The sequence below is a fragment of the Drosophila biarmipes genome, chromosome 2L (genome assembly GCF_025231255.1).
Source record: "Drosophila biarmipes strain raj3 chromosome 2L, RU_DBia_V1.1, whole genome shotgun sequence".
In the NCBI taxonomy this organism is placed as follows: Eukaryota; Metazoa; Arthropoda; class Insecta; order Diptera; family Drosophilidae; genus Drosophila; species Drosophila biarmipes.
Window position 1 is genome coordinate 600,974 of NC_066612.1, and position 14,806 is coordinate 615,779.

At 50.8% G+C, this 14,806-nt stretch overlaps 1 protein-coding gene across 7 annotated transcripts in view; it reads left to right on the forward strand.

Moving 5' to 3' along the window:
* The window catches only part of LOC108029144 (zinc finger protein ush), a 70,533-nt gene extending 56,508 nt beyond the window's left edge, over positions 1–14,025 (forward strand). For 4 of the 7 annotated variants that reach the window (XM_050885520.1, XM_017101269.3, XM_050885519.1 and 1 more), the window contains 6 exons: positions 9,463–10,406; positions 10,460–10,881; positions 11,013–11,213; positions 11,296–12,688; positions 12,752–12,894; positions 13,014–14,025. In XM_050885520.1, the coding sequence (XP_050741477.1) occupies positions 9,463–10,406; positions 10,460–10,881; positions 11,013–11,213; positions 11,296–12,688; positions 12,752–12,894; positions 13,014–13,455 (3,545 nt within the window). In that variant the 3' untranslated portion in view covers positions 13,456–14,025. The remainder of the gene's footprint in view (positions 1–9,462; positions 10,407–10,459; positions 10,882–11,012; positions 11,214–11,295; positions 12,689–12,751; positions 12,895–13,013) is intronic. The other 3 variants (XM_017101273.3, XM_017101274.3, XM_017101270.3) reach the window with 2 other exon arrangements.
* The last annotated feature ends 781 nt before the right edge of the window (positions 14,026–14,806 follow it).

Below are 14,806 nucleotides of genomic sequence, written 5' to 3' on the forward strand. Positions count from 1 at the left end.
GTATTCTATCTTGTAGGTTTTTCTGGGTCCGCCCCTTTGTTTGTTTGTGGTGGCTCCTGCTGCTGTTCGAATGCCCCATCCTGATCCTGCTCCTGCTCCTGCCCCTTCCGCTGCCCCTTCCCTGACTTCCTTCTCCTCTTGCTGGGTGTGTCTGGTGTATACGTATATATATTTAGTATGGTGTATCTGGCGATGATGATGATGACGTTGTTCACTTTTGGCGCTCTTCGCTTGTTGTTGCCCCTGTGCAATGTACTGTAAGCGCATCTCCCCGTCCCTGTGTGTGCGAGTGTCTGTATCTGTGTGAGCTGCCAGGGTGTGTGTGTTTGGTTTTTATCTATGAAATTCATGAATGCTTCGGCTTATCTTGCAGAATTGCATACTTGCAGCCAGGCTCCCCCTTGCTGGCCTGGCTTTTTGGTTGGCTGCTCCTCCGGTTGCCGGTGGTTCGGTGTTCGTTGTCTGCCGGCTGTTTGGCTGCCTTCTAATGGCGCTAAGTGGTGACCCCCACCCTCCCCTCTAATGGCATTTTATCTATGGCATAATTTTTTATTATGTCTCCCTCTGTGCCCGTGCTGTTGGCTTAATGACAATCCGGCCAGAGCGAACAGCAAACGAACCACACACAGACAGCGAGTCAAATTGTTAGATAGCTTTTCGGCATGTAATTAATCATTTGACAAGGTTCAAGCTTCGGGGGGCGGGAAGCAAAGTTTCTCTATCTCGTTATATTTTTTCTGTTTTTGGGGTTCACGTTCATGCGGGACGCATTGCAATTGCTGCGGGCCAAAGGCGAGTGCAACAACAGCAACACCGAGGCATCGCCAGCAGCGGTAATCGAAAAAGAAACCATTACACGGCGCTCGACCTTATCGGCCGCGTTCCATCGTCAGCGCACACACAACCCTTACCGAGCCGACTTTAGCTTTCCTTATCCCTACTGAAAAACATCAAGCATACGACATGTGGGCCGGCAGTAAGCGCACTGTAAAGCAGGGAAATCGCACAGGTTGGGTGCTTACTATTTCCTCGATTTATGATTGGAAATACGACGCCCTGAAACGGCACTCTGTTTTTTCCGATCCATAAAGCTGGGGTGACGGGCCATTTCGGAGAGCCAAATATATTTTATACTATTTTAACAATAAATTACCGCCGAGCAGAGGTTCCCCTTCCGATGCGATGAAATATTGAGAGGAAAAGACGTAATACACAAAGAGAAAAGGGTGTTGCAAAAACACGTATTACTGAATTTATGGAGTTTAAAACTAATTAATGCTCCTAAAGCAACAATTCTTACTAGTCCAGTGATTCTATGATATCAAAGCAGAACGGAAGTCCAAATCAGAGAACCTGTATTGTGCTTATACTATGTGTTATTATTTCCATTTTGTGTTTATATGATTTTTTCCTGTGCTCGATGGCAGAAACAGCGCCCCGTAATCCTTTTTGCGGCGCGGCATTTATGAAATGTATTCCCGCCTTATCGCTGCCACAGATCGCAGCTGGTGGTCCTGCTCTGCTGCCTAAATCCCCTCCTGACCCATGGTCCTCGTACTCCGATGATGATGATGATGAGTTCGACTTGGGGGCTTTGGTCATAAAATGCTCGGCAGCAAGTCGAAGGACTTGCCTTGTCCTTGCGGTTGCGCAGACAAAGGAGGCGGATGGGAAGGGGCAAGGGGCAGGGGGGGAAGGTCCTGGGATTGGCCTCACTTTTTGCGGTGGCCATAACACCAAACGCAATCCTTTGGATAAATTTTCTTATCTCTGTCGACCAGACGACGATATTATTTTTAATACAACAACCGAAATTTGTATGTGAGTGTGTGAGTGCGGCTCGTAAACGTGCGTGTGCGAGAGTGGGTGTGGGTGTGAGCGTGTGTGATTTATGCTGTAATTTTTTTATGTATAAAGCGAGCATTACAAAGCTCTTTATCACCCTCCCCAAAGAAGGATTCTGGAAGAAGGGGTTGTATGAGGGGTTCGGTTGAAATTTGAATTTCGCTTGGGGACGAACTCTTATGACTTGACCTGCGCTTCGAGGGTATTTTTAAGATTTAGAGGGATTATGTTTCATTACTTTTTAAGACTTCAAATATCCCTAAAACTGGGATGGATTGCACGGAGATGTCATAAAGTTTTTGAAATGCTTCCCTTGGCTTATTGGAGTTTCAAAAATACTAAAATAAAGTACAGAAACGTTCAGAAGAAATGTTTTTTTAATGTAATGGGTTCAACAATGATCTTAAATCTGCAAATATTTTGCCTAGTTTTCCAATTAGATACTTTTCAGACCCCTTAAACCACTTCAATCGATTTAGGTCTTTATTGAGAAATCACATTGAGCAGGGACACGCATCTGTCAATCAATTAGCTGCATGTCAGCACGTGGCCTTTTCATCTCGTGGATTCCCACTCTGCCTGCTGCGTTGGACTAGGGCTTCCATTAACCCCTTAGACCAGCCACCCCTATTATTTTCGCACACTCTCATGGCTGTTTGCATTTGGTCCTTAGCCGTTCTCCAACTGCTTAACTCACGCACGAATGACCCTCGTCATTGATGTTGATGGTTCCTGATTGCCATTGCTCGTTGTTTGCTGGCTTATTTGTACAAATCCAGTGCGAAATTCAATCAACAATCGAAGCGCATAAATCGAACTGAAGGGAATTGGCAAAGGGATTTGCGGAGTCAGAGTTGTATGCGCTACAAGCTGTGGGGCAGTGGGAGTAGCAGACCTCCTTGCATTTTTGCAACACTTTTAGAGCTCATTACAAGCTGTTAGCAGGCACTTTGCACTTCATCATCGCCAGGTTGCCTCTCTGAATGCCTCTGCATTTACGGCTTATTTGCTGCCTGTCAGTCACTTGGCTACCTACCAGCCCCACTCCTGCATACTCCACACTGCACAAGACTCCGAGACTCCGAGACCAACCCAACTCATTCGCAATGTTGTTAACGTTTATGGTGCCACCCGAGGAGCAGCCCTCCAATCATCCCATACCCACACCCATCCCACTCCCGTCCTCATCCTCGAACACTGTCCTCTGGGCCTTCGTGCTGGGCTGGCTACCATTCCACTCTGCTCCTCCTCAGCCATTCCTTTTCGGCCCGTTCCCCAACTCAAAGCCTGCGCCACACAGACGCACACACTTTTCGGAGCCTAATTGGTAGGTAATGATGTGTCTGACTCGCCGCTTTGTTAGTCAGTCCAAGTCCAGGAGGTGCACGGTGAGAAATTCTTACCTCAAGTTCGCTTATTATCTCAGCTTAGTGGAAATAACATTGGGTTAAGTGGCTGTGATCCTATCAAATACGTACTTTCATTTTTCCACTTTGTAATTATTGTTTTGAATATTGTTTGACTTTTTGGACCAATTTCGTAATAAAATTGTATTTCAAATTGAAGTTTTTTATTTTCTTTTATTTTATTATACTTAGTCATCATACTTCTTCTCTTGGATTTGAATTCTTCGTTTAGTATCGATGCATGTTTGGTTGTTAGTTGTGAATGTCTCAGATTAGGATGACTATCATACAGTATTATGGTTCTCTCCACCCCCTAATTTCTTTAGGTGCACTTGCAACCGCTTTGCTCCAGGTTGCGTGGCCTTTTTTGCTGCGTTGCCAAACAGGCTGGCAGTAAACTCCGCCGGGGACTTGAATCGGGCACCCAACTTGGACTCGGAGTTGGACTTTTCGGACTCCTGGCGGCCTTTGGCTTTGTAGTTGGCCAACAGCCTGTTGTTATTGCTGCTGTTGTTGCCGTTGTCGCTGACTGCGCGCATCTTGTTAGCAAGTCGCCCCCTTTCCCCGCCCCTGCCCATCAGCAGCTCTTGCTGTGGGGTCCTTTGTCTTGCCTCCTTTTCAGTTTGTGAGCCGGCCGTGTTCCCCTCTTGCCTGGCTTTTTTAGTTGCGGAATTTCATTCCCATTCACACAGCTTGCAGGCAATTTTCGCGCCTCTTTAATTTACTGTTGAAAAGAAATGCCAAACCCTTGTTGCTCCCCTCGCAGTTTAGTTGCTGCTGTCGTGATTGCTTGATGAACACATCAAAAGTCATCAGCACAGAGAGAAAAAGCTGAAAAACAGAGCAATGAAGTCAACACAATGCCAGACACGACTTTGGACTGGCCACGCCCCTCGACCCCGAACGCCCCTGCCGCCCTCACGAACTGGGTGTAACAGTAAGGAAACAAGCTGTTGCTGTCGTGTCTGTAGGGAAAATGGCCCGAAAGGAAATGGATTCGCAGGCGGGGGAGTCGGCAATTGAATTGTGACTTCTTGGGGAAGTTGTCAGTGTTTGATTGATCTGCGAAAAGCGTGATTTGTTTACAGCAATTGCAAATGTTGCTGCAGTGCCATGTTGCTGCTGTTGCCATTGCTGCTGCCATTTCCACCATCGAGTGATGGTAATCGAGGAAAGCGACATTTATGCAAATGCCGGGCTTGTTTAATAAACGCAAATTATGAGCCAGCAGCAGCAGCAACATGTTGCCGGTAACAGTCGATGGCAGATTAGCGACATTCAAACTTGCACTTGGGTCAATTTAAATTTGTGCAACAGTTGCTGCTGGCACGGCAAGGAGTTGCTCCTTGCAGCAGCAGCAGCAACAGCAGCAACACATGAGATTGTGGGAGCAACAGGCAGCAATCGCAATTGATCGCGCTGCCTTGGTGTTGGTGTTGCTGCCCGACGACAACTGTTGCTGCTGTGCCTGTGGTGCTGCTGCTGCTGCTGATCAAGCGATCAGGCAAAGGCAGCCAGCAACAATCGACGCTGAGCGTGCTCACACGAAATTTTCAAGTACTGCGACAATTTCCCTGCTCCCAGCCCCCTCCCCCTCGTTATCAGTGCCCCATGCAACAGCAACACTGCAACAGCAACTGCAACACAGGCACAACAGCAACACATCTCAACAGTTGCATCAATTGCTCAACATTGAACTCTGTGCACAGGCCCCGACGATCACTGGGGATGGGGACCGGGACCAGGACCAGGACCAGGACGCCCCTTCGACGCCCCTGCCCCCAGCCCTTGTATCATTTGCACGTTTTTTAATTAAGACATCAAAAAGAGACTTTGACTTGGGCGATTTCGAAGAATTGCCTGCCGTCTGTCTGTGACTTTGTCTGTGGCTTGTGTTTCGGTTTCTATAGATCGCAGATATAGTACCACATGGGCTGGATCCGCTGAACAGTTGAGGGGAAAATAGTAGAACTTAAAGTTGGGCTTTGTCTTAAAGAAAATAGTACTTGAAACCAAGTAACTATATTAAATTAAGATAGTCAAGAAAGCTGCATGCCAGAAGTTCTAACTTCCACCTAATTCAGGATCCTTTTCCCCCTAAAAATCCTATTGGTCTGCCCCCAAGTGTTTGAGTTCTCCCCCACTCCCACTGCTTGAACCTCCCAATCTCTTCCTGCCATTGACATCTGCAACTTGGGGTTGAACCAAGTGAACTAAATTAGTTTTGCTCGAAATACGAACTTCTGTCGAAGGCTACGGGCTTGAATCGCGCGATAATACGAGGGGAAGAGTGAAGGCGCAGGAGCTGTGGTACAGAATACAAAGTTAAGAGGTTGAAGAAGAGCCAAAATTGCTTATCCTCGGATCGAAGGAATTCTGCTCTCCGGGTTCCCATAGAGCCAACTGAAAAGAGGTGCTGACTATAGGATTCGAAGCTACGGTTGGCGAAAAAGAGCCGAGGATTCGGCGAGTAAATCACGAATAGCTTGGAAGCCCCCGAGATATGAGAATGTTGATTATTTACACGGACACACGGCGCAAAAAAAGAACCGAAATACAGATCTGCTGAAGCTTCCTCCTCCTCCTCCCTAATTCTTCCTGCTGGCCAAGTGTGAAGTGAAATGAAATTTGCGAACTTTGCGCTCTTTGCATTCGCTTCCCAACCGCAGAGGGGCCTCTTTCTTTGATTAATAACAATTGATAAGCCCGGAGTTGGCCCAGAGACCTGGCCGCATCCCGAGCTGCTGATGGCGTTGATTACCCGTGCCAGGCCCCGTAGACCTGGGCTCCTCCCCAGTCTTCCACTGGAGATCGCACTCCCAGTCCCGGAAACCCAAGGCAAGGTGGCAAAATTTTCGCGCGAAAATGAAGATTTCTCTTATCACAGCTGGCAGCTGCAGACGTTTTCTCGAGCCCCACTTCCCTCTGCTTTCTTGGGCTGCTCACTCACGTTTTTCAATTTCAGTTCCCCCCAAAAAGTCCCGATCATCGATAGCGAGCCCAGAAATTTGTTTAATTATACTCCATTGGGAATTTCCAAGGCAGTAGTCCGCGCGCATTTTCGATTACTAATGAGGCAGTGGGGCTGCCAAGCAACAAATATTTGATAAATTACTGAAACAATGTTGCAGAGCTGCGGAAAACGGTTTTACACCACACAAAAACTAAAGTTATTATATTTTTCTAATATATTATGTTCTCTCAGATAAGAAGTAGAGGGCTTCCACTTATTGAGAGATTGGGAAACATTTTTGGAGACTGAGTTCTAATATACTGGGGTTTAACCTGCTAACTTGTTTCACTCATTATCCTACATAATGCCGCCGCATTGAACCTCTCATTGGGAACTCCAGGGAACTCCAAGTACTGAATCCAGCCAGACGCACTGGCGACTTGCTGCCGCCATCCTAGGCTGCTTAGGATTCTCAGCATCTCCTGGAAGATCTGGCCATGATTGCCAGTTTCCTTTTCGCTTGGCTGGGTTTTTTCCTCGGTTTCAGGTTAACTGACCCCGAAACGATTAGCAGCGACGGCGGTCCGCGGGTTGAAAGCCAGCGACAAATGAACAAAGGGTCGATCCTGGGGATCTGTTCCTTCTCCGGGCTCCTTGCTCCCTGCTCCTTCCTCCGACCTTCCTTTTTCTGGCCGAGATCGGGGCCTGGGCCAAATTGTTCGATTGTTTATGGCTGCCAACAACGCCCACCGAGTGGAGTTGCGGCCAAGTGAGAAACCAGCAACAATCATCTGCCGGCTGATAAAGTGCCAGGTATCCCCGGCCCACCTGTATCCCCTGGATCCCCTTCTCCTCTTTTTTGTGTCGCTTATCGGCGAGGATCGATCGCAGCTCTCCAGCGAGAAGGAGCGGAGAGAGACCTGAAGCTGAAGACGGCGGCCGAGCTGATTTAACAAATTGATAAACAATTGTTGGCGTTGGCCGCAGGGGGGTTAGGGAGGGCTCAGAGGGGCACCGGAGGGGAATCCCCTCGCCTTCTGCCCACCGAAAGGTGTGTGGGGCGGCGTAACGTTACGAAACGGCTAAACAAACGATCGCCCGATCGCAGTTTCAGCGAAGACCGCGTGTTCCCAGATCCCAAATCGATTTCGTATGCGAATGCGTAGCCTTGGAATTCCTCCACGCACTGGGGGATACAAATATGAAAGGGTTTCGTCCTCCAGTATTCAGTGGGTTTTGATCAAATATTCTTGGACTACATTATAGTTTGTTACCTTAATAACATTTTGTAAATATAATAGACATTTCCTTTAATGATTTTAGAAGAGATCAGATACCGTTTTCCACAAATCGAAGTGTTAGACATGAATTATAAGGAATCACATATCTGTTAGGTTAAGTTTAGTATTTCTCTCCTTTTGAAACCTCCTAGTCTTGGGTCTGCGAGCGATTCCACTGCCCAGAACCGAAGATGCACAACAATGAAAGCGAGGAGAGGGTGTTGCGATGGCACTCGCGAGACAATCGCTGGGGGAGATCTGCTGCACCGACCGCCGAACCAAGGAGATCCCGGCCTGGCTAATCCTCCTCGGCGGCAGAGGCGGCTGTCGCCGGGGGCAGAGAGCTGGGGACTCCGCACCAAGAGCTCTGGGGATCGGGATCCAGAGCCAGCTCCGAAAGCCATTGTTAGCTGTTAGTCTCCCGTTCGCACTCTATCGGCGCTCGGCCATCTCTCCCCGAAAGAGGCCTCTTCTCCCGGACAAAACACTTTACGTGTGCGGCTTATCGCCACCCAATCGAAGGCAATAAATATCTTACAAATAAGCAGAATGCCTCGGAATGCCAGCAGAGCCCTTTATTTTTAGGGGGAAGGGGCCAGCGGGGTGTTGCGACTGCGATTCTTCTAACCGATTGCTCACGTGCAGAATTGTGTGAATTCGTGAAAAATCGACGGCGGCAATTAGGGCGGGCCGTCAATAGTTTGGCAGCAGTTGCAACATTTGTTGCAGTGGCAGTGGCAGCGGCAGCACAAACAGCAGCAATCAAAAGACTCAGGCAACGAACTTGGTGTCCACAGTGAGAAATGCCGCTTGCCTTTGGGAATCTGTGAGTGTTACTAGTCCCTGAAAAATAAGTTTCTCAAACGACTTTATATTAGAATCAACGTTCTAGTTAAAATCACTTTAAATTCTCAGAATATTTGCCTCAGATACCCTTTAATTTTAATTTTTTCACCGCTTTCTTTAGAAAAAGCATACATTTTCTTTCGGTTCAGTTAGAAAATAGTTGAAGCAAGTAAATGTTTTCCTCTGTAGCATTCTCTCCATTTTTCCGTTGCCTGCGATCCAGTCGCTCTGGATGTGCTGACATTTCAATAGCCACCAATTGACAGGTCAACGCGCATCTTCTCCAGCCTCCCATCCGCCAGGCGAACCCATGGGCGACCAGACGGGGGGCTTTTGGGAGCTGTGGCCCGCACGAGCAGCGCAAAATGTTCGCTGCGGTCGAGATGTCGAATTTCTGGCGAAGCGAGATGCAAACTGCAAACTGCGACGCTTATCCGGCGGCTCCATCTGCATGCCATGTGTGTGCCATGTCCACGTCCACTTCCACTATCCACTGTCCTCTGTCCGCCGCCATAATCTCGGCCAGCATCGCCGTTGGTCGTTATAATATTTCGCCGTGGCCAAAACAGAAACAAATCAGATGTCAGTTCGGGGATTCTGGCCAGCCTCGAACTTTTACTGCGATCCGCGGGCCCTAATCATCAGTGGCCATTGGCCACCATGCGCTTTTCCTTGCAGCCTCTCTCCTTCGCCATCCGTTTCCACCAGCGTTTTCCACGTAAGAGATGGCCAGCGTGGATAACCGGCCCCTCCTCCGCCGCTCCTCCATCTGGGCAGCAGCAGCAGCTTGTCCAGCCGGCTCTTGTCGCATTGTTTTCACAGCTCTGACCACTGACAATTTGTTCGATAATAATTGCCAAAGCAGCTGTCTGACACATAGATTCCTCACGGCGGATGGGAGGGCAGAGATGCGGATTCTGGGAACCCAATTTGGGGCCCTAAGCTGCCATGTAACTGTCTGACCCCAGAGCTGATTCCCAGGACTGTTAAGATTGGGAAAGAAGTTCCAGAAGGGGTCACACCAGAAAGTGGAATACCAGTTTATTTTTTTCAAGTTTAGATGGATTAATAGTTGTTTAGCTAAAATTATTGCAATGTCTAATCAAAATTACAATTTTTCCCTTATCTACAGATTCCAAAGATCTGACCGCTCAGGAGATGGGCGAGGAGAAGCAGCAGCAAATGGAGAATCAACTAGCGGACCAGACGGAGGACTCCAGAGACCCCCAGGAGAACAACAACAACAATAACAATATTGATGACGACGATGAAGATGGTGACTTTGAGCAGCCACAAGAGACTAATCCCGAGCAGGATCAGGACTTGGGTGAGACGGAGATGGAGCAGGACCACGATCCTCAGCCGGAGGAGCAGATCGAACTGCCTGCCAACAGCCCCAGCACTCCGCCCAGGAGTCCCTGCTCGCCGCAGCTGATTCCCAAACTGGAGCAGCCCGCCACGCCGCCCTCGGAGGCGGAACCCTCTCCGTGTCCCTCGCCCTGTCCCCCCACGCCCACGCCCCAGATCCCCAAGGTTCGTCTGAATGCACTCTTGGCCTCGGATCCTGCTCTCAAGCCAGACGCAAAGGAGCTGACGCTGCCGGACTCACGGCTGCTGGCTCCTCCGCCGCTCGTCAAGCCGGAAGCCCAAGCCCAACCGGAGGAACCCCATCTGAAGCCAGCCAGATTCATGTGCCTGCCCTGCGGAATCGCCTTCAGCTCGCCCTCCACGCTGGAAGCCCATCAGGCCTACTATTGCTCTCATAGGATTAAGGACACGGATGAGGCGGGCAGTGATAAATCCGGAGCAGGAGGATCTGCCGCAGCGGCTGGCGAAGGAGCGGGACTATCCGGAGGCACTGCCGAGCCACCAGCCAAAATGGCCAGGACAGGAAAGCAATACGGCTGCTCCCAGTGCTCCTACAGCGCGGACAAGAAGGTGTCCCTGAATCGCCACATGCGGATGCACCAGACCTCGCCGGCGGCTCCAACCCTGGCCAGTTTGCCAAGTCTCCTCCAGAACGGAATACCACCGCCGGGTGTTACGCCCAGCTCACTGGAGGATAGCTCTAGTCAAGTGAGTAAAGTGTTGAGGTGCCAGCTGCCCTGGTAAATATATAGTACTAACAGTCGCATCCCCTCCAGCAGCAAACAGATCGCTACTGCAGCCACTGTGATATCCGGTTCAACAACATCAAGACCTATCGGGCGCACAAGCAGCACTACTGCAGCTCCCGGCGACCGGAGGGACAGCTCACGCCCAAACCAGATGCCTCTCCGGGCTTGGGATCAGGCGGACCCGGTTCCACCGGACCCGGAGGCTCTGCCGGAGTGTCTGCCCAGGCAGCGGCGCCCGGCAAGCTGAGTCCACAGGCCAGGAACAAGACGCCCACTCCGGCGATGGTCGCTGTGGCGGCTGCAGCGGCGGCGGCGGCTGCCTCCCTCCAGGCCACGCCCCATCCGCACCCACCCTTCCTGGCACTGCCCACGCACCCGATCATCATTGTGCCCTGCTCGCTGATCCGGGCGGCCAGCTTTATTCCGGGACCACTGTAAGTTTTAGGCAAATATTAAAATTAAAAATATTTGCATCCTAAGATTGACTAGATCTTGCCTAGGGTTTTCTCCTTCTGACCATTACCTTAATAATTATTAAATTTGTTTATTTCATTTGAATCTGCAGGCCCACACCGAGCTCGGGGATTGTAAATCCAGAGACCACCTGCTTCACCGTGGACAATGGAACGATTAAGCCCCTGGCCACTGCCCTCATGGGCGCCTCTTTGGAGCCCGAACGTCCCTCAGCTCCCTCCTCGGCTGCTGAGGCCACAGAGCCGAAGAGCAGTCCACCGGAACCCAAGCGAAAGGAGGCGGGAGGAAGTCGGTAAGTTGCTATCCAGAAAAATTTAAAATACACAATATTATAAACCTTGAATAACAAAAAAATCCATAATTTCCATCTCCAGCGAATCTGCGCCTTTGGATCTCTCGTTGCGTCGATCGCCCATCTCCCTGAATTCCCTGAGCTTGCGACAGCGTCAACTTCGCAATGTGCTGCTCGACGTGGAGGAAGTGCTGCTCGCCGGCGGAGGGGGAAGTGCCAAGGACAACGCGGATGCTCCGCGAGGAGGAGGAAGTGTGACGCCCGAGCAGATAGTGTGCGCCCCCTCCCTGCCGAGCAGTCCTTCGATGAGCCCCTCGCCCAAGCGACGAGCCATCAGTCCTCGCAGCTCTGGGGCTGGCAGTGCCTCCTCCATGTCGCCACCTGGTCTCAATGTGGCTGTGCCCCACATGCTCGACATGCGCTCCATGCTGCCGGCGGACTTTGGGCTCTCCGAATCGCTGTTGGCCAAAAGCAATCCGGAGTTGGCTCTCAAACTAGCTGCGGCAGCAGCAGCAGCGGCTGCTGTGGCGGGCAGCAGTGGAGCAGCAGCCTTCCCGCCATCACCCCTTCCTGCCCAGGCAAGCGGCGGAAATCCCGGCGGTGGAGGAGCAGCAGGTGGCGCCCAGCAGCCGCAAATCTACGTGAAGAAGGGCGTGTCCAAGTGCATGGAGTGCAATATTGTATTTTGCAAGTATGAGAACTACTTGGCCCACAAGCAACACTACTGCTCGGCGCGGAGTCAGGAGGGAGCGGGTGAAGTGGATGTCAAGTCGGCCGTTTCGCCATCCAACCCTGGAGCTGGAGGACTGGGAGCTGGCGGGGCAGAGGCAGCTTCGTCTGTGGAAACCACTCCGGTGGCCTATCAACAGCTGATCTGCGCCGCTTGTGGCATTAAGTACACCTCGCTGGACAACCTGCGAGCCCACCAGAACTACTACTGCCCCAAGGGAGGAGCCGCTGCTGCCACCGCCGCGACGCCCTCAGATCCCGGCCAACTGGCCCTGGTCAAGGAGAAGTGCGGAAAGTGCAAGACCCTGCACGAGATCGGCCTGCCCTGTCCTCCGCCCGTCACAAATCCCCTCGCAGCACCCACCACCAATTCCCAGCCCGCCTCCAACAGCCTGAACAAGTGTCCTGTGTGCGGCGTAGTGAGTCCCACGGCGGCGCTGGCCAAGAAGCACATGGAGATGCACGGCACGGTGAAGGCCTACCGGTGCAGCATCTGCCAGTACAAGGGGAACACCCTGCGCGGCATGCGCACCCACATTCGCACCCATTTCGACAAGAAGACCAGCGACGTGAACGAAGAGCACTACATGACCTGCATCTTCGAGGAGGAGGGTTCCACGCTGCCCCAAGAGCTGTCTCCTGCATCGGCAGCATCAGCAGCTCCGGATCCGCATTCCATGGACCATCCCTCGCAGATGTTCAACTGCGATTACTGCAACTACGTCTCCACCTACAAGGGCAATGTGGTGGGTACTCCATTATTACAGTGCTCTAAGACTGAATTACTAACTGGAGGTTTCAATCCACAGCTGCGCCACATGAAGCTGATGCATCCGCATGTGGCCATCAGCTCCCCTTCGATTTCCCCCGACACCAGGGATCAGGATGTGACCTCGAACCCCACTCCCATCCAACTCTCGAATTCAGATGGTTCCAACGGCGAGGCAGCCAGGTAAGGCAGGAATCTGCAATCAAATGGGTTAGTTGGGAGAGGAAGCTATAGAATACAGTCTAAGCGCTTTATTACAACAATTACAAAATTAATCAAATGATTTTAAACTATCTTTACAGCTTCCACATCAAGTCGGAGCCCCTAGATCCTCCGCCGACGCTGAGCCTGGTGCACGAGAACAACAACTCCCCGATTCCGACGCCGCACATCAAGGCTGAGCCAATGGAGATCGGCGCGGATGTGGCGCCCGGTGGTCTGGTTCCGCCGATGGCTTCTCCGCTGGGGAACAGCAGCGTGGCCGCCGCAGCAGCCGCCGTCGCCGCCGCCGAGGTGATGAAGAAGTACTGCTCCACCTGCGACATATCCTTCAACTACGTGAAGACCTACCTGGCCCACAAGCAGTTCTACTGCAAGAACAAGCCGATTCGTCCGGAGGCGAGCGACAGCCCCAGTCCGAATCACCTGGGCGGGGGCGTGGCCTCGGGCCTGGGCATCGGCGGCATCGTGAGTGGCCATGGCCAGCAGAAGAACAAGGAGAACCTGCAGGAGGCGGCCATTTGAGAGAGCCGGCTGCGGTGGGAGGCGCAGCGCAAGCAGCTGGAGTGGTATTACACCTGCTTCTGAGCGGCGGCGACCGAACCTAATCGAATCCTAGCATAGTCTCCTACTTCACACCTATACAATTCGCAACCTGTAATCGACGACAGTATTCCCGGAGAATCTCCCTGTCGCTGCCCTCCACTTCCAAACGCCACTTGGGGACTGACTCCTTCGACACACCGATCGATAGCAGTATATATACACAACGTACACGCATATATAGTATACCTAAAGACATAAATACATAGATTACCTAGAGATATGTAGGACGCAACCCATGAAGTGGGAACCATGACATATAATGCATGCCAAAGCTTACCACTTAGACAGAAACTAGATCGAGGGCGAGAAACTACAAGTTTGCAATGGACGGCGGAGAAGAAGGAGGCGAAGTATTCCTATGTAGATCCAATATTATATGTAAATGGCTCGCTGTCCCCCGCAAAAGCGAGCGATTCCAACTGTGTAATTTAACTGAGTACTTTATTTATAAGTGTGTGCGACAATAAAAGTAATTAATTTATTCAACAACTTATGGGGTTTGTTTTTATTTCGTTTTTTAAGTATCGTTTTGCACTGTTACGTTTTTGAAATCAACGGACTTTCCAGGAAGCTGCCATATCGATAAAAAATGCAGTGCTGTCGGGCTGCAGTTCCAGTCACATTCACTTGTTTCGTCACCTGAAACACCAGGCGAACAGAAAAGGCAGCAGGCAGCTGTTCAAAATGGCAGACTGCTCCCACTGGAAATCAACCGTTAGTTGGGAAAGCCTTACTGGCGGACGGTGCTGCCAGATCGATGGAAAACGTGCAGCAGGGCTGCCAGATCGATAGAAAAGGGTGTTCATGTTAGTTTGGGGCGTCAACCTACTGTTCGTTTCTGTTCGCCTGGTACTTGGAGTCGATTTTGCACATGAAACTCGGTGAATCTTCCTGGCTCGAGTCTCAGGCGCAGGGATAAAATAAAATAAAATGCACCTCCTACTGGCTTATGTTCCCCTGGTTTTTGAAATCAAAATGCAGTCGTTTTCCCGTGAACAGCCCCGCGTAAATCAAGAATTTCTGTCAAACATTTATGAACATAATTGTTTGAACTACCAGGCCAACAGAAGGATTAGCAAGTGTTCGAAGTTCATTATCTTAATTTATTGAAGGACTTCCGTGGCGTAAATCGCTTACTTCAAAATCGCGGAATACCAGGCGAACAGAAAAGATAGCAGGCTGTTTTTCAAGATGGCCGACTGTCTGCGACTGGAAAACATCCGTTAGTTAGAAAACGCCCACCAGCTGATGGGGCTGCCAGACCGACAGA